This window comes from Pteropus alecto, unplaced genomic scaffold (assembly GCF_000325575.1).
Source record: "Pteropus alecto unplaced genomic scaffold, ASM32557v1 scaffold226, whole genome shotgun sequence".
NCBI lineage: Eukaryota > Metazoa > Chordata > Mammalia > Chiroptera > Pteropodidae > Pteropus > Pteropus alecto.
In genome coordinates, this window is record NW_006440132.1 from 6,345,603 (window position 1) to 6,363,966 (window position 18,364).

Sequence of the window (18,364 nt, forward strand, 5' to 3'; positions counted from 1 at the left end):
CTTGTCCGGGCGCAGAGGGGCGGGAGGGTGGGGGCGGACGTGGCCGCCAGCTGGGAGCTGCTTTCAGCAAGTCATTTTGCTCTTCCTTCATCCCACCTTACCTTCATCCCGGCTTCCCCAGGAAGGCCCGGTTCTCCCACTGCACCCGGCGGCCCCTGTAAGAAAACGCTATTGGTCCCTGGACCAGAGGCTGGCCCCTGAATGTAAGGGCAGGCTCAGAGAGGACAAGGGATGTACCCAAGGTCACACTGCATGAGAGACACAGAGCTGTCTTGGAGCTTGGAGCTGAGATGAGGGGAAGGTGGGTAATTGGGCCCAGGCTGCTGAGCCTTGGGTCTCCGTAGAGGCTGCTGGAGCTTTCTCCCTCCTCCCCACGAGTGTGGTTTACCACATTAGGAGCCCCTTGGCAAGCATGAAGAGGAAAATTTCGTGATTCACATAAGGCCAGGGGAGGAAGCCAGTGGATGCTGTGTTCAGGGCTGAGTGATTCCAGCCCTTTTCTTTGCGGCCGGGCCAGGAGGACAATGGCAGGAAGGGGTCCTGAGTTATCACCATCGCCATGGCTGCAGCCCTTGCATAAACCCTGGGACTCGGTTTTCTCCTCTGGATAACGCAGGGGTATCTGAGGGCCCTTCCAAGCTCCTCAATACATGACCGTAAGAGGTCAGGTTCTGCAGTCACACCTGGGCTGGGTTGAAGGCCCAGCAGGGTGGGGGCAGGGGCATTGCTGCTTTCCCTGGTGCCAAAAACGAGACACTGTCAACTCTCCTTAAGGTCCTGGCATCCCTGCATTCCACCTACTGTCACTGGGACAGGGAGCCCAGCTCCTCGCCCTATGTTATTAGGGTACATCTATCCTCTCTGCCAGGTGCCTACCCTTCTGTCTGCAGCACAAGACACGACCACCTGCCCAGGGCATGACAGGGACCCCCTAATGAAGCCAGCTAAGAGGGGCTGATACCTTCCCAGCAGCATCATGGGACAAACAAGCGTCCCTCAGCACTTACGTTGGGTCCCATTTCTCCTGGAGGGCCAATTGGTCCCTGGGGTCCCTGGGGGCCCTAGAAGACAGACAGACACACAGACAGTTGGGAGAAGACAGCCTGGACCTTCTTGGTCTGAGATCTGAGACTTGATAATGCATCCAGAGGGGTAGGTGAGGGCAATCACCTACAAATCCTGGGACTCTGCAGCCCGCACCCCCAACCCGGCCATGCCGAGGGTCCTGGTGTCTCCAGCACATCCTCTCCAATCCATCTGCACGCGTTCCTATTCACCTACCGAACACCAAGCAGGGTCCTCCCCTGCTCAGAAACCTTCCAGCTCGGCAGCTTTGCTCAGTCTGTTCCCTCTGCCAAGATGCCCCTCCACTGTGGATCCACCCCTGGAAACCCTGCCCCCACCCCACATCAAGCCACTCTTCTAAGGGGCATCTGCTGGGCCTGAAGATGTGGAGCTGCACGGCCCAGCAGGCAGGAGCCTCCGGCACTCCCCCTGGTCCCGCTGGGGACGCCTCCTCCGGAGTCCCTAGAGACTGGCCTCTCCTCTCCATCTCCAGCAGCGCCACTCCACAGCCTCCTCACGGGTCTCCCGGATACTTGGGCTGTCCCCCAGATTCAAGTTTCTAAAGGGTCCCTCTGTTTTGAACCCCTCAGTGGCTCCTGTTGCCCTTGGGATAAAGCTCTCTCCAAAGCAGGGCCTCCTCCCGCCCTCCCCGACTCCATGTCCGGCTCTCTCTCCTCCAGCCATGCTGGGCTCTGCCGTTCCCAGTCGGCTTATTAATTTACTCTCATCTTCCCTCCCTCCCTTCCTCCAACACTTCTCCCTCCACTTTTCACCGCACCAAGCACGCTAAACACTTTCTCATTTACTCTTCAAGGATATCAAGGTGGGGCCATTATTCCCATTTTACCGGCCAGAAAACTGAGGCCGGAGGGCAAGAATACTTAGACTCAAGCCGGAGCTCCAGAGCTCCCCTGCCAGGGCTCGCTGCACCCTCCACAGCCTGTCCCATCAGCCCCAGCATAGTCGCTCTCCAGCCTCTCTCCTTGTGTGACGCCCCGGCCCACACCCCGAGGTGGGCGGCCTATCTGAGACCAGCCTGCCAGGACAACGAGGCAAAGAGGGAGGAGGGAAAAGGCACTTACCGGTTCTCCTGGGAGGCCCTTGGTGCCTGGCGGGCCGGAAGGACCCGGGATGCCCTGCAGAGACAAAGGTGACCTTAGTCCCTCCATGGTCTCCTCCCCACCGCCTGTCCTGTCCCCTGGGCCTCAGTCAAGCCATCATAGCATATGAGGGTCCTACCCCCATCCTCTGACGGGAAGACTGAGTCCCAGGGGAAGAGACGTGCTGGAGGGTCTTCAGCAAAGGGAGTGGGCAGCCGGAACCTTTGGGGTTTCCACAGCAGGATGGGAATTGGGCTAAAAGGGCTCTTATCTCCCCCACGTGGCCCCACGGAAGTTTAAGAACCAGGGCTACTTACGGGAAAGCCTCGTGTGCCCGAGTGCCCTCGCTCGCCAGCCACACCCTGGAAGCACATTTGGGTTCATTAGAGGCACGTGCCACAAGGCAGGGAGCGGGCGGGGGGCTGGCAGCCGTGGCCTGACGTACCTGCTGCCCAGGCTGGCCGGGTCTGCCCTGTGGTCCTGGAGGGCCCTGCAGGAAGCAAAGCACTCTGAGGTGGGCCGGGTACTTGGGAGGCCCCTTCAAGGAAAGGGGGCCCATGTCCCATGGGAGAGACGAGGAACCACGGGATCACAGCATCCACCCCTCCTCCAGTGTGCAGGTGGGAAAACGAAGGCCCAGCAGAGGGAGTGGCTCGCCATCATCACCGGGCGCTCTGGGTGGAAAACCAAGGACCCCGTGCCCCTGATGGAAACAGGAGCGCCTCGGCCCTCAGGGTCCCTGGAGGAGTTTGGGAGTCCCAGTGACGGGCCAGAGGCCTCTTCCCCACTCTCAGGCTTCCATGCTCTTTCTCATTCACATGCTTTCTCTTACTTTCACTCTGTCTCAAAGCTCTTTCTCCCTTCCCCAGCCCCATGCTCGGGGCTTGCAGGTAGAGGGGAGGCCAGAAGGGGTGGCCCCATGAGCTCTCAGGAACTACCCTACAGCCTTTCGGAGACTCGTGACCGTCTTCGAGGGGGCGTCCTGCGGAGGAGGGGTGAGCCCTGCTTCCTGGATGCCTGACCCAGCACGGGAGGTGACAGAAAGGACAAGTCACGGCGATCCATACCTTCAGGCCCCGGGACCCCTGCTCCCCAGCTGGTCCATCTGGTCCTCGGGGGCCCTGGAACAGGAAAAAGGGACTAGCACAGTGGACAGCAGGGGTCTCCCTCGGGCTGGGAACCAGGAGGACAGGGCTGCCCAGAGCCTTGGGCCTGTCCCTGTATGAGCCCAGGGCTCCCTTCCTCCTCCTACTTCCCATGAATTCCCACCCCGAGGTGGGTCGCCCCTGTGCAATGTGCCTGCAGTGATGGCTCTGCAGAGGGCTCGCAAGGGTGGACACGGCTAGAGGCCCTGCCATTCCGGAATGGGGCTGGTGGTGCATCTAAACCCATTTAGAGAGACCTTGGGGATCAGCCGGCCAACCCATTTCACAGGCGTGGAGACTGAGGGCCAGAGCAGAGAGACACATGGCCGCAGCCAGGTCTGCAGACTTTCCTGTTGCATGTTCTTTCCAGAGCACATTTGGGCAGAAACAGTTGTATGGAGCACAGCCCTTGGAGAAACTGACAGAGCAGGACCTGGGGAGGATCCACATGTGGCCAGATGTGTGGAACAGGCCCCTCTCCAGCCTGGCGTGCAAGCCAATCCGGCCTAGCTCAAGCCAGGAGCGGGCAGGAACAGGCCAGGGGTCAGGCAGCTGTTCCCTGGAGTTCTGGGCTCAGGTCTGACCCTCGAGACAGGCTTCTTGATCTTTTGAAAGCTGGGAGGCCCCCGGGGCAGATGGAATCCCCCCTCCCCCCACTGCACAGGTGGCAACACTGGGGCCAAGGCAAGGGCAGTGACTCGTCTAAGGTGTCTTAGCACATTAGCAGCTGGTCTGCCCTCCAGGGCTCTCCCCACCGGCCCATGTTTCCCCTCCGTGGGGTGGATAGGGTCCCCTGGAAAAGGAGAACAGTCTGGTCTGTAGGGGTCAGAGGTGCTGTGTTGTGGAGACAAAGAGGATCCCTTGACGGAGGCTGGCCCACCCGGCCCAGGAGCAAGGCGACAAAATGGGGCCAGGGACGTGCCTGAGTGGAGGGAGGATGAGGGATGTGAAAACAACAAGGAAAAATCACTTATTAATAATCGAGGCATAAAAGTGGGAATTCCTCTTATCAGCTGCCTGGGACTCTGGATGCTTCAAGTCCACACTATAGCCTTAAATAGTGCCTCACTGATTAAAGAAATGAAGACTGGAGACCAAGGGGCTACAGCCAGCAGTTCAGCTGGGCGTCTGTTCCCAGCGTCTCCAGGCCTGGAGCCCAGTGGAGTCCAGCACCAGGCACCGTGGTGCTCAGGAAATGTTGTGCCCCAGGGACACGTGACTGCTCCTCACTGAGCCTCACTTGTCTCATCTCAGAAATGGGGATGAGAAATCTCGGCCTCAAGGCAGGAAATAATACCCACGGGCAGCTCAGAACCTGACCTATATGGTAAGCGCTTAATAAAACGTGGCTTTGCCAGAGGAGGCTGCGGTCCTCCCAAGGGTGGGGACAAAGGGATGGCTCAGCGAATCTGGACTCAGTTCCTTCTTCAGAATAAGCAGTTTATATCATGCTATGTAGAGCCAGCTGAGAGTTTTCACAGGTTCTAGATGGAGTTTGATTAGAGGGTGTGGGTGCAAGTTCTGGTTTCGCTGCCAGCTTGCTGTGTGACCCAAGGAAAGTCCCTTTCCCTCTCTGGGCCTCAGTTTCAGGCGGATGCTGTCAGACCATGTGTTAGACTTAACACCTCTGATTCATGGATGGGGGCCTGATGGAGAGGAAGACAGATTAGGGTGGGGACATCCTGGATCATGGGACCAGGACAGAGGTTGAGCTGATGGGTGAGCACCTGGGCCTTTCTGAGAGATGGCTTCTGGCCACTGGCCTCTGTCTCTAGCTGAGGCATAAAGTTCCCTGGATAAGGAGAGCTGTGAGAGAGGTGTAGAGGCCCAGAGATGTCAAGGGCTTGGCTGGAATCACACAGCACCCTGTTTATTCTAGGAATCAAAGCCTTTCTTGGGGAAAGGTTATATGATCTATATAATAAGAGTAACAACAAAACAATAGCAACAGTAGCAGCAACAATAGTGAAAGCTATTATCATCATTTCTCAAATAAGGAAATAGCCTGTGGTCACATGGCTAATAAGTGGAGGAGCCAGAATTTGAATCCAAATCAGCCAGATGCCGATTTTTTACCACCAGTACCTGTCACTGTTTATCTGTATGAGAGTGAGCTCCTCAACACAGCAGGTGTGCAGGTCAGGACCTAGAAAAGCCTGCCAGGAAGCCTCTGCACTGGGCAGGGTGTTGGACAAGACACCAGTTGCCTGAGGGGGCGGGGGACTCTGCTGTCCCTTGGGATCACCAGAGTTCAGGAAACTGGGGCTGGCTTGGGAGAAATAGGGCCAAGCTTTGCTGTCTGGAGGAAGGAGGTGGCAATGGGGCCTCGGCCGCCCTCCCTCCCCAGCTGCACCATGCAGGGAGAGGAGCGAGGGCCGGCACACACACACACACACCCTTGCTCTGGTCCACTCTGCAGCTTGTCCTGTGTCCTCCAGGTCCCCCAGTCCTGGCCCCTCTTCCCCAAATGAACACAGGCTGACCCATCCCACTGGATGCAGGCCTGGGTTTTTAACAGAGCCACATGTCTGTTGTCTTGGAGCCACTCCCCAGTCACAGCTGAGGCTTGGTGGGGAGGAGCCTCTGCCGGGGACAGAAAATCTGGCCAATCGCAGCTATTGTGAAAAGGGGACGGATGATGGAGAGGGAATGAGCCCATGCCAAGCACATCCTACGCACTGCTGCCTATCAAGCGCTGACCTGGTGTGAGGCACAGGTGAAGGGATTTAATCCCCATGGCTGATTCTGTTGTTGACCCATTTTACAGGAAGAAGCAGAGGCTCAAAGAGGAGAAGTCAGGGTTCAAGGCCAGGTCTGCTGAGCTCTAAGCCCCACTCACAGGAGCGTAGTCCAGTGTTAGGCACTTGAATCTCAGAATCTTCCCGACTCCCTCGAAGCGGACAGTGGAGGGAAAGTGGAGTCTCTGTCTTCCCCAATACCCTGCCCCAGCACGCAGACTTCCTGGCAGTCTCCTGTAGGCCCTGACCTGCACACCCACCACGATGGGGAGCTCGCTCTCTCTCTGATAAACAGTGGCTGGTAGGTAGAGGTGAAAAACTGGGCATCCAGCTGACTTGGGTTCAAATTCTGGATCTTTACAACTTCTTTCTGTGTCACCCACCAAGCCTTAGGGAGGTTAAGAAGCTGGAGTGAGATCCCAGAGCTGGTAATCAGGAAGGCTGAGACTTACTCCTATACCTGTCTGACTCAGAGCACCGCACTCTTCCACCTGGGGCCCATGGACCCAGACCCTGTCAGCAGCTCTACCAAGAGCAGAGGGCCTTGACCCCTTAGTGCTCATGTATCCCAGAGCCGGGAAGTCGGAGAGTTGGGGTAGAGTGGGCAGCAGGGCCCATCTGTACATGGGCAGAAAAGCAGGCCGCCCATTCCCCATGGCACACGTGGGGAAACTATGGCCCAGAGAGCAATAAGGCCACAGAGCGAGCCAGGAATGGCCGGGGTGGGATCGGGGCTAGGGGCTGCCCAGAACTGAGCTTTTTAGCAACACAATGAATGGCTCTCTGGGTTCCCCCACCATTCTCAGCTACCCCTTCTGTAAAGTGGCCTAAGGTAGCCTGTTAGGTAGAGGACTCAGGGGCCAGATCCCACAGGTTTTGAATTCCTGCCAAACCTAGCTAGGGGAGGGGCTTGTGTTCCTGAAGCTTCCCTCTCAGCCCCAGGAACTTTGATGTGGTTGGGAGCCTGGGTTTCCTCAAGCAGAAGATGCATTCTTCCAGCCGCTGCTGGGAAGGGGTTGTGGAGACGTCTAGGGAGAGCCCAGTGAGATGAGGGGGGGCCCGAGCCTCACATCTGGAGGGGGAAGCAGAGCCTGGGCCAGTGCGGCTCACCCTGCAGCTAATCTGGCTTCTGGGGGCAGGAGGAAATGTGCTCAGGGTCAAGGTGGAATCTGGCTGTCAATGGGCCTAGTCCACTTGCAGAGACCCAGGGCATGACTCTGGGAGGGGCCCAGCTGAGTCAGAGGAATGCCTCTTAATCTCCTTTTTCCCAGGCCGACCGCTCCGGACATCTGGTTCAGGGGAAAATTTAAAACCACTTGAAATTCAGCCAGGAGGAGCATAATTATCCCAAATCCCTGTACGGCGTTTGGATATCGGGTCTGGACTGACTGCATGACCTGTGCCATCTCGTTTCCTTTTTACAAGGCTGCAGGGCCCAGGACCTATACACTACTTGGGGGTAAGAAACCACTCCATCAGTCCTCCCTGCATGATTGACAATAAGGCTGCATTCGGTATGCAAAAGAGGCAGATTCCCTGGATTCAAATCCCAGCTCTGCCACTTCCTAGCTGTGCAACCTGAGACAAGTGACTTAACCTCTCTGTGCCTTAGTTTCTTTGCCCGTAAAATGGAAATAAGAATAGCATCTATTTGTAGATTAGTGCTGAGGATTAAATAAGTTAATATATGTGATAGGACAGTGTCTGACACATAGAAAGTATGAGTGATTACTTCTGGCCCCTGTGCTCAGGCCGGCCTTTGCTTAAAATTCTCAATGACTCCCAGTTTCTTTGGAACATAGCTCATGGGCCTAGCTGTGGTATTTGAGGCCCTGCTTGGCTTGGAACCTGCTAATTCTTGGTTTCAGTCCCCCCCATCCCCCCCACCCCGTACACACCTGTCCCTCTGTTGAACCAGTGGGGATCCCTAAACATGCCACGGCTTCTCTCACCTTGGGGCTTTTCCTCTGCCTGGGACCTGGCATCAGCTCAAGCATTGCCTTCTTCCTGACACCTTCCCTGGTAAACTGTCCAGGTGAGGTGCTTCCACCATCAATGTGCTAATGACCCTGTACTGTCTGTGTGACCAACTTGATTGAGCCATAGGTCAGGCAGGAGTCATGGCTGTCCTATTCTCTGTGGTATATCTACAAAGCCTCCAACAGTGGCTGACACATAATAGGTGTTAAATAAAAGGTGGCTGAACGAATGAACAAACGAATGAATAGACAAAGCACTGGTACCAACGAGCCCATCTGTGCCCACTGGATGGCAAGGCCTGGTGCTCAGAAGTGGGCTGGAAAAGATGGGTGGGTTTCCCACGGTAAGCCTGGAACCCTGCTGGTGCTGTGAAAGTCAAGGATCTCGGCGCTGGGCAGGGGGCAAGGTACAGGAGGCGGTCTCTGCAGCCTGTGATCCCCGCCAGTGTTAGCCCCCAGGGGCTAGGCCCCACTTACCCGGCGTCCCTTTGCTCCCCTCATGCCTGGTGGGCCTCGAGATCCTGGAGGACCCTGCGGGAGGAGAAAGAGTTTGGAGAAGCCCTCTTTTAGGGTGTGAGTGCAGCAGCGAGGGCTCGGAGCAAGGGGGCAACGCTTGGCCTCAGGAGCAGGCCCTGCCTGGGCTCAGCAGCCTCTACATTGAACCACTTGGCCCAGTAGGAAAACTGGTCCCACTAGGAGAAGCAGAGGATAAGCTGCAACCATGAACACAAGTGTGCCCTGGGAACCACTGATGGGGGCAGAGGCATCCTCAACCCTTCCTAGGAATGGGGAGTGGGGAGAGGCCTCCCTGGGTGAGTCATTTCCTTCTTTATCTCAAAATCAACAATCAGAAGATACGTGACATTCCTGACAAGAGGTCTCTTCAAATTCCCATTTCCTCTTTTCTCCCCCATCAGCAAAGAGAATATGGAAGCTGAAGTCCTGCCCCCGCACCCTGACCCCAAGTATCACCTTGAAAGCTACCTGAAAGCAGTCTAGAAGGAGCCATGAGGTAAGAGGGGGAAGGACTAGACCACAGCCCCAAGGTGAGGGAGGGGAAGAGGAAGCTTGCCTGAAGAAGGGGGGCTGAGGGTGGTGGGGAGAGGCTGGCGATACAGCCCTGGGATGGGGGCAAAGAGGAGGGAACAGGCCAGGCCCAGGGAAGAAGCCCAGTTATCTCAGTGTGACAGAGGAATGACAAGAGGCACAAGAGAGAGACAGGGAAGGAGGGAAAGGAAACACCGGGCTGGCTTTGTTCCTTGAATTCTCAGCACCTGGTCCAGCCTAGGCCTGTGACAGAGATTTAGAGATCTGTTGAAGGAACAATGAATATGAGAACAACGGAAGAGGACAGAAGGTGGGAAGGGAGAGAAAGAAGGTGAAGAGAGGGAGCAGGCCATCATCTCACTGCCTAACTCCTCTCTTGGGTTCTAGCCCCAGCTATACGCAGCAAGCAGTGCCTGCGCCCTATGGCTGTGGCCAGGACCCCTTCAACAGCTGCAGGAGCCTCCCAGCTCAGTGGCCAGTCTCAGATCAGGCGTGCTAATTTTACAAGGAAGAAGTGGCCTCAGCCTCCTCTGAATACCAAGGAGAGGCCCAGCTCTGTTTGAGGCCTCAGGAAAAACTGCTGCTGCCCTTTCCCTCTCCCTATGGCCTGGAGGGGCGTGGACCCTCAGACTCCTGCTGCCCAAGGCTGATTTGAAGGGCTGGGTCCCAACCTGACCCCTGGTCCGCAGAGCAAGCAGGGTGTGGGCCAGGCTCAGCGCAATAAACAGGCAGATCTGCCTCCTGGATGGTGGAGAACACGAGGATTGGGTGAGCAAGGACCATTTTATAGAGGGATTTCAGACTGCAGAAGGTATGCGATGCGTCACTGGGAGATTTCAGGAGCCAAGTCTTGACTTAGAGGCAGGAGAGTGGAGTGCTTGAATGAGCCAACTGTTCCACCAGAGACCTAGGTTCAAATCCCAGTTCTGCCATTTACTAATTCTGTGACCTTTGGCAAGTGACTTAAACTCTTTGGACCTCAGTTTAATCATCTATAAAATGCGGACGAGAAGAGTCCCTGCCTCCTAGAGCTGCTGGGAAGACAAAATGACCCGGCAGGTCTTCGGCAAAGGGTAACTACAAGCTCCCTCAAAGACGGAGGAGGCCAGAGACTGGACGTCCCAGGACCTGACTATCCCCGCTCTCCCAAATCATAAAGATAGTAATCTTGGCTGACCACGGGGCTGTAGGAGAACGTGGATGTTAAAATGATTGGAGAAGTGGGAAATGCCATTCCAATGTGAACAGCATTGTCAGAAATGTTGCTTTAATAGTAATAGGCCTACTGATACTAGTGGTAATTAATGTATCTAACAAACAGTAATAGTAATTATTATTACTCTTACCATTCATTAAGTACTTAGCATATGCAGGTAGTTTGCTAAGCATGACATCATGCACTACATCATTTATGTCTCACAACGACTGCGTAATGAAGGTAGTATTACACTGGCATACAGATGGGGAAACTGAGGCTCACGGAAGCTATGAGTGTCGCCAACAATCACACAGCTAAGTAGGTGGGGGCGTCAGGACTTGACTCACATGTGTCTGATTCTTCAGTCGCTTTTCTGGACCTCCTTATTCTCCTGTTTCCCCAGCGGCACTAGGTGCAGCCAGCTGCAGAGGAACCCCAAGAGAACCAAGGGACCGGTCCCATACTGCAGCAGTGAAGGGGCGATGGCAACCTTGGGATCTGAAAGTGGCCCTGTCTGTCCGATTTCACTCAGCCTGAGCCAACCCACGGAACAGATGGAAGCATCGAGGAAACGGGATGGAGCGTGTCAGTGGGACCACAGAGGTAGGGAATTCAGAAAAGGCGCTGGCCTAGACATCCCCATTGTGTCCCACCCCCCACTGGCTTTCCATTTTGTCCCAGTAACTCCTTTCTGGGCTTTCCTCTTCCCACTGGACAGATAGGGAGACTGAGGCCCAGGGAGGCTGAGGTCCAGGGGCGCAGGAGCTAGAGTTTGATGATGGACCCTAGCATCCTTGTACGCAGGCTCGGGCCCTGCCCTGGGCACCTCCCACGCTGACAGGCTCCAATCGCTTCACCTCCAGGAGCATCTGGTACTTAGGTCCCATGAATGCGGGGGAAGGGGTGGGACAGCAGCCTTAGGGTTGGGTGGCTGGGACTTTTGGATTCCAAGCTGGGTGCCTCAGCCCACCAACCAGCTTGGAATCCAGCCCCTCCAGCCGCAGGCCAGATTTGGCTTTTCTTCCTCCTCATGAACCTGGGAAAAACCATGCTATTGGGGGCCCACGGTGCTGTCTTCTGATCCCAACTCTGCACTGAGTTTTCTACCTGATCAAAAAGAATTGGGGGTGAGGGGTAGACAGAGACCTCTGGTGCCTAGCACCTCTGTCTTTGGATGATGGTTACTTGTGTCCAGGCTACTTGCCCCTGGGCTAGCCTCTCCCCAGCACCTAGCACTGCCTGACACATAGTAGGTGCTCAGTAAAAGTCTGTTAATGGGTGAGAGGACATTTATACTTGGCACCCCCACAGACAGTGAGAATCTTAAGAGCAGACTGATTTCTTACCATGTTTGTATTTCCGGGACTGAGCCTAGGCCCAGAGCACAGAAGGTGTAAGGAAACATTTGAAAACTGACTCGGCCTTGCTTCCCTAATTGGTGCAGAAAACTGCTGTGCGTATACCTCCCTTAGGTTCAAACCATCAACGGCTCCCGTGCCCTCCTTCACCAGAGCCCAGGGAACTCCTCAGTCTAGTCTTTGGAGGGACCTGAGAAGCCTGAACTCATCATTCCCCAGCCTCGACCTGGGATCTTGCCTGGGCTGGTCCCCCTCCCCCAGCACCCTTTCCACCTGCCTGAAGCCCACCCCTCCACCTCCCAGAGTGTGCTCCCTGCCCTGGGTCTGGCCTCAGCCGATGTGAGTGCCGTCCCAGCCTCCATGTCCTCCATCAGCAGAGGCAGAGGGAGCAGGAGCTCCCCATGCTCTGAATGAAAGACTCCTTCTCACCTCCCACATCTCCCTCAGGGCAGCGGAAGAGGCCCCTGGATCTGGGTGCTCCTGGCCACAACCCTCCCCCAAGCCCTCATTCCTGTTCCCCTCCTCCCTGCGTTGGGATCCGCAGGAATACCCCAGATTCCTCAGTCATTACACTAAGTCCAGCACCCTGTGCCCTCAGCTCTGACCCTCAGCCCATTTGCCCCGTGTTTTCCATCTTCCTCTCCACTTGCTCCATAGCAGGCGTTATTTATTTATCAGGTCCTCTCTCTCCCCCCACACTGGAATGTAAGTCCCTAAAGGGCAGGGACAGCTTTCTGCCTTGTGAGGGCAGCACCTTCGGCTGCTGGAGCAGCCTCAGGCACATCTCACACAGTGTTTCCTTAATGAATGAACAAAGCCATGATGGCACTAATAGCCAAGATGCTCCCGTCTAATGAATATCACTATGTAATGAACATCAGCCTCACGGTGTCGTTTAATCCGTACAGTCACATTGTCACGAGCACAATTATTTTCTCTATTTCTCAGATGAGCAAACTTTAGGCTCAGACATCTGCCCTGGCAATATAGCTCAAGTAGTAGAGCTGGGATTTGAAACTCGGTCTATCTGACTCTGAGGCATGGACACCTACCTCACCCTTCCTTGACAGTGGATTTGAGCTCAAAACATGAAGGCTTTGCTTACCGGGGGTCCAGGCTCTCCGGGGTTCCCAACGCCACCTGGAGTTCCAGGATGACCCTACTCAGAGAGAAGAAAAAGAAGGAATCAGTGGTGGAAGGTGCCTCTTCCTCCTTCAGTTCTACCTCGGCCAGCTCAGCCCTGGCCCAGGGGCAGCAGCCAGGTCTCTGGAGGGAGAAGGAGCAGATCATTCTGAACACCTGGGGGAGGCAGAGGCAGAGGCAGAGGCAGAGGCAGAGGCAGAGGCAGAGGCAGAGGCAGAGGCAGAGGCAGAGGCAGGCTCAGGAGAAGAGAGCTGTCACCACGGCTGTAACAGGAGAGGTGAAGGGATGCAGACTCGCTCCTTACCATTGATCCCTTGGGTCCAGGTGCACCTGGGGGTCCCATCACGCCCCGGTCACCCTGTGGTGGAGACAGCAATTCAGAGAGGTTATGGCTGTGAGATGGTCCTGTGAGGGGCAGGTGCAGAGGGCCTGCCAGAGGTACGTGCCTAAGGTCTAGAGTCCCTGCCTCGCTCATGACCATGTCCCCCAGGGTGGCGACAGGGGAAGGGGAGGGTCCTGGAATTTCACTCAGCAGAAACCAAGACCCCGGCAAATCCTGGGAAGCCTCAGTTCCCCTGCAGCATGCCAGGCAGTGGGCTTCCCATGGGGAAGATGGTCTTGGTGAAGAACACACTAATTACATGTCCCTTTCGATCTGGGCTCACGTCATGTGGTCCCCATTAGGCCTGGCATCCCTTAGCTGGGCATGCTGAGGCAGAAATGGCAATAGAAGATATTTCTTTCACTCTACCCACCCCTGCCTGAACCTTGATGAGATACCGGAGAATCAGAGCTATAACTCATTCCACTTGACCCAGCCAGAAAGACCGGGCAGAGATGGCGGGTATAGCAGATGGAGCTACAACTGGAAGGCAGGGGCTCTGGGTTTGAATCCTGGCTCTGTTTTTGTGACGCCCTGTTTCTTGTATCTACCCAGCCAGCAAACATTTATTGAGCGTCTACTATGCTAGACCCAGAAGATACGATAGTGAGTAGAAACAGACAGACCCTGCTCACATGGAGAGAGACACCCAGAGTGTCGCGAGCAGATGGATGCAAATCACCAGAATGGAGGCGGACGAGGGTAAGTGTAGCACGGGAGTAGGTCTCAGAGCTAAGGCGTTTCAACAGAGGACTTGACCTACCTGGGTGCAGGGGTGTGGTGGGCAGGGTATCCCTCAGGAAGTCTAGCTTGACCTGAGAGCTGAAGGAGAGTTAAGAGTCATCTAAGCAGAGTGGGTGGAGGGGGCGGGAGTGGGAAGAGTCTACCTGGCCAGGGGAACGGCATGGGCAATGGTCCGTAGGCGAGGAGGGACGTGAAACATTTGAACTATAAGAGAAGGACGAGTTGGCTCTGATATTGCTCTATAGTGATGCAAGGTGTCCCCACAGGGCACAGGGCACGCTGGACTTTCCTGTACTAATTTTTGCAACTTCTCGTGAGTATATAATTTCTTCAAAATAATAATTACATTAACAAGAAAGAAGAGGAGGAAGAGGAGGAAGCGGGGAAAGCAGAGACAAAGGAGAAAAAGGCGGTGGCCAGAGGGTCTGGGACACGGGGAGTGATGAGGCGGGTGGCACGGGATGAGCCTGGAAAGCCGGTGGGGTCAAACGAGGGTAGAGTCTTCCTCTCTCTGGACCTCAGTTTCTCCAGCTATCGGATGGGAATAACATCGGCTCCCCCAAGAGAAATGTACTTCTTTTTTAAAAACATGAATCTTTCCCTCCCTTCCATTGCCCACCCCGTGCAGCCACGAGGGCCCTAGATGACGTGCGTCAGCCGGTCATCACACAGAAGTCTAACTGCGCCTGAGGTTGCTGGGAAAGGGGACAAGGGCTCTTTAAGGGACTAGGTGCAAGGGCAGCAAGGAGAGGCCGCGAGAAAGAGGTCTGAAACCCCCAGGTCAACGGGCCCCCTCATCTTTTTAAAACTGCAAAACATAAGCTCTATTTGTTTGTACATTCCCTTCGACACCACTTACCTTTTCTCCCACGATTCCTGGCTCCCCAACCAGACCAATGAATCCAAGAAGTCCCTGTAAGAAACATTTCGGAAAGCAACAGAAAGGAGGAAGCAACGTGAATTCAGAGATGGACTGAATTTCAAAGGCATTTTCCCTGCAGTTTCTTTCCCCTGGAGCTCATCTTCCGGATCCCCCGGCCTGTGCCTGGTATTCCAGCCAGCGAGGGGCTGCCGCTGAGGAGAGCTGCCTCTCCCCCGGCACCGTCCTGCCTTCCCCCACCCCACCAGATGGTTCTGATTTCGGAGCCAAGCCGTGGGGCCGCTGCCAGCATCCCTGGGAGCGCCACACATTCTTCCCGCACCAGAAGCAGGCTGGGAGGTGGCCACGTTAGAGAGTGGTGGTTGCGGGGAGGCCCTTCAGCCGTGCCGGGAAGAGGCCTGCCTGTGAGAAATCTGTCCCCATCTTTCGTGGCTCTGGGGCTGTCTCAAAGAGAGAAACAAACCCGCTGGCCAGGATAGAAATACCAGAACAGCATCTGCCAAAAGACCTGATTGAAATCTGGGAAGTGGAGGCCTTTTTACTGTCTCGTGAAAGGCTTCCTCTACTTTCCGAAAGAGCACACACACACACACACACACACACACTGTAGTCCCTGTTGCTCTTTTTAACTCCACTGGGTGCTAACTTGCCTCTGTGTTCCAGGCTTCTTCTAGGTGGCTGCAGGCCCTGAGCCGGCAAACACATGCACGGAGAGGGTAGAGAGCCTAGAGCAGTCACCCGGGAAGGCAGACAATTCCTTATCCAGACCCCACGCTCTTCTCCGCTACGGAGTGTTCGAGCACAGGGGGTCTTGTGTGGTTCAGGGGTGCCAAAATGCCTTTGCAAGAACCCAGGTTTGCAGCTAAGAGTTTCTTGGAGAATTAGGAAAGACTGAGGGATGAGTGGGTGTGTCGCATAAAGGCTTCTTCCTGTCCCCAAACTGTATCCAGACAGGAGTGTGACCTTGAACTTGATCAGAAACAGATCAGGAACTGTGTGCTCAGGCAGCGAAGCTCCAACCTGTCCACTAGAGTGACAGAATGGCACCGAGTTCCAAAGCATTAGTTTTGTGGGTCTCAGGGTCAGTCCCAAAGTGGCAGCTCGGGGCAGGACTGCGTGTGACTTGCTGCTGCAGCCTGGGGTTTCGAATCTGGTCTGTGTGACATTAAAGCTCATGCACTTGTCTGTCCACCCAGGGCCTCCAAAGCGTGTGGTCGTGAGCAGGGCACAGATCTTCCTGGCACCTGGCACCATCATTACGCAAGATGGATTACTCATTCTCTGGGATCAGAAACCTTTCAAGGTTGAAGTATGAGGTGAGAGTGTGAGGTACAAGGTATGAGACCATGGCTAATAAGTCACAAAATAACCTAGTATTTGACTTCTGCAACAATTTACTTGAAAAAATAAATAAATCAGCATTTTCACATGATAGCAATATTAATTAACAATGACTGGTACTCACTAGGTGCAAATCCCTATACCTGGTACTTTATTATATATCTCATCGTCATTCAGTTTTTAGGTTTGTGGACCCCAAACAAATCCCAGAGCCTCTCTGAGCTTCATCTGCAGAATGGGGGACTTTAGAGAAAGGTCCCTGCCTACCTCCCAGGGTTGTTCTGAGTTCTGGAGATAACGCATGGCACATGTAGGCATTCAATAAATGTGGGTTGCCTCCCGTCCCATTCCGATTTATTTTAAAAGGGCACAGGGTTAAGACAGAGGCCTGAGCTACCCACGAGGGAGCAGTCAGATATTTAGAGGATGCTGAGTGAAGGGAATAAAAGCTGCTCTGTTAAAAGGCCCCTGCCCAACTGGCCCAGGGAAACAGAAATTTCATAGCCGCTTTAAATTTATGAGTTGTTGGGTCCTGGAAGGCAGGCGGGTCATAAACCTCAAAGAAGAAGCCAAACAGGATCCTAATGAATAAGGGCCATACAGCAAGTACCCCAGTTCCCCACCCCCCACCAATGGTACCCTCCTAGGGCACTGTCCTGGAACATCCTGGCAGGCCTGTCCTGTGGGTGGAGCCGAGGCTGGCTGGGGAAGCCAATGTCAGAGTCCCAGGGTTTCCACCTGGCGGGCTGGGAGGAGCAGCCGCTCTGACAGCCGCAGGCATGGCTGGCTCCTCTCGGGCTGGCGAGAGGGCACGGGGGAGGAGGCAGCATTGTCACCTATAGCGGGCACTGAGCAGGCAGGATTTAAGTCCCTGATTTTGGGGAGGAGGCTGATCTGGTTCTCAGTGTCTACAGATAAAGGGCAGCTGTCTGCTATGGGATTTTTTTTTTCCCTCCCTCCGATCTTTCATGTGATGTTCTGCTAGGCACTGGAAGGCAACTGAGAATAGGACAGCTGTGGGTCCTCTGTTGGACTAAACATCCCAGAATTAGGTGTTGACATGCCTGGCTTCCCTCTGGACAGAGCTTCTTAAAGGCAAGGTACATGCCTTCTAATCATCTTCGTGTTCCCAGCACCTAGGACAGGGCCTGGCAAGCCTGCGCCACTCTAATTAGCTGTTATAAAGTAAGAGGCCAAAAGGTTTTTCATTCCCTCTGGGCAGGTCTTGGGAATCCAGCAGACCTGAGTGTCAACCTTGCCTCTGACTGTTTTTTTACTGCCTGGGAGATCTTAGGCAAGTGACTTAACTTCTCAGAGCCTTGATATCTTCATTTGCAAAATGGGGTAATAATACCTACCACCTTAGGGTTGCTGAGGGAATTGCAGGTGATGGTGTAGAAAGTGTTTTGGCACAGAGCATGGTACCTAATAGATGCCCAAAAATACAGCTGATACTGTGATTATAAGGAGGTCCTTGTAATTTCCCGGGGATCCTCTGATTCTACTGTGAACAGGAAATGCCTGCCCCTTCCCACGTCAGGAGGAGGCCAAGGGAACAGCTGGCCTGGCACCAAAGTGTGCCTGGTGGCAGCCATGGGTCTCTAGCTCTGCCTCACAGCTCAGACAGGTCTCTCTTTCCTTCTATGGTCCAAGCTGGGAGGTCTGCTGACCAAGTGGTCCAGGGACTGCTCCGGGCAGGTTTCCCTCTCCTCCTGGCCCCAGCTTTGCCACTACCCTTCTTGGCCAAGCCCATTCTCCTCCATGAATCCCAGATTGCCAAGGTGGACTAGGATTCAGGGGTTCTTAAGTAGGGTCCCTGTAAGCCTACATGGATGGAATTCAGAAGGTCTATGAACTTGAATGGGAAAAATAACTTTTATTTTCATGAACCTCTAATTGAAATTTAGCATTTCTCTCAAATATGAGTGTAGGCAACACACCCACAATACTCGGAACTGCCGCAGATACTGACATGTCACATTACAGTCATTGCTGTAGAGACTTCAAAATGTATCATTAAGGCTTGTTACCACTTTGAAACGGAGGTATTAGATATGCTGCTAGAGCTCATTATTTAACGCATTAGTACAGAAGCATATTTGTGAGTAGATCACATTTGAACATACTATCATAACTGCATTTCGACATAATTTCCTTCGTAATCCTCTGTTTTGTATTTTCTGCATTTAAACACTATATTCTAAGAAGGGGTCCACGGGCTCCACTAGCCCCCAAAGGGGTCCA

General features: G+C 54.5%; 1 protein-coding gene and 1 long non-coding RNA gene across 13 annotated transcripts in view; one reads left to right on the forward strand and one right to left on the reverse strand.

Annotated features, from left to right (window-relative positions):
• Nucleotides 1-18,364, reverse strand: part of COL27A1 (collagen type XXVII alpha 1 chain) — a 131,031-nt gene that overhangs the window by 35,056 nt on the left and 77,611 nt on the right. For all 12 annotated transcript variants that reach the window (XR_003047867.1, XR_003047868.1, XR_001517354.2 and 9 more), the window contains exons 25-34: nucleotides 14,759-14,812; nucleotides 13,078-13,131; nucleotides 12,736-12,789; nucleotides 8,505-8,558; nucleotides 3,233-3,286; nucleotides 2,611-2,655; nucleotides 2,483-2,527; nucleotides 2,148-2,201; nucleotides 1,008-1,061; nucleotides 102-155 (exon numbers count right to left, since the gene is read on the reverse strand). Coding sequence is in view for 8 of the 12 variants with exons in the window: in XM_015593357.2 (XP_015448843.1) it covers nucleotides 102-155; nucleotides 1,008-1,061; nucleotides 2,148-2,201; nucleotides 2,483-2,527; nucleotides 2,611-2,655; nucleotides 3,233-3,286; nucleotides 8,505-8,558; nucleotides 12,736-12,789; nucleotides 13,078-13,131; nucleotides 14,759-14,812 (522 nt within the window). In the remaining 4 variants the exon portion in view is untranslated. The remainder of the gene's footprint in view (nucleotides 1-101; nucleotides 156-1,007; nucleotides 1,062-2,147; nucleotides 2,202-2,482; nucleotides 2,528-2,610; nucleotides 2,656-3,232; nucleotides 3,287-8,504; nucleotides 8,559-12,735; nucleotides 12,790-13,077; nucleotides 13,132-14,758; nucleotides 14,813-18,364) is intronic.
• Nucleotides 8,575-14,743, forward strand: LOC107196036. Its single transcript, XR_003047869.1, has 4 exons — nucleotides 8,575-9,039; nucleotides 9,462-10,875; nucleotides 13,711-13,857; nucleotides 14,166-14,743. It is a non-coding gene; the product is annotated as an uncharacterized LOC107196036 (long non-coding RNA).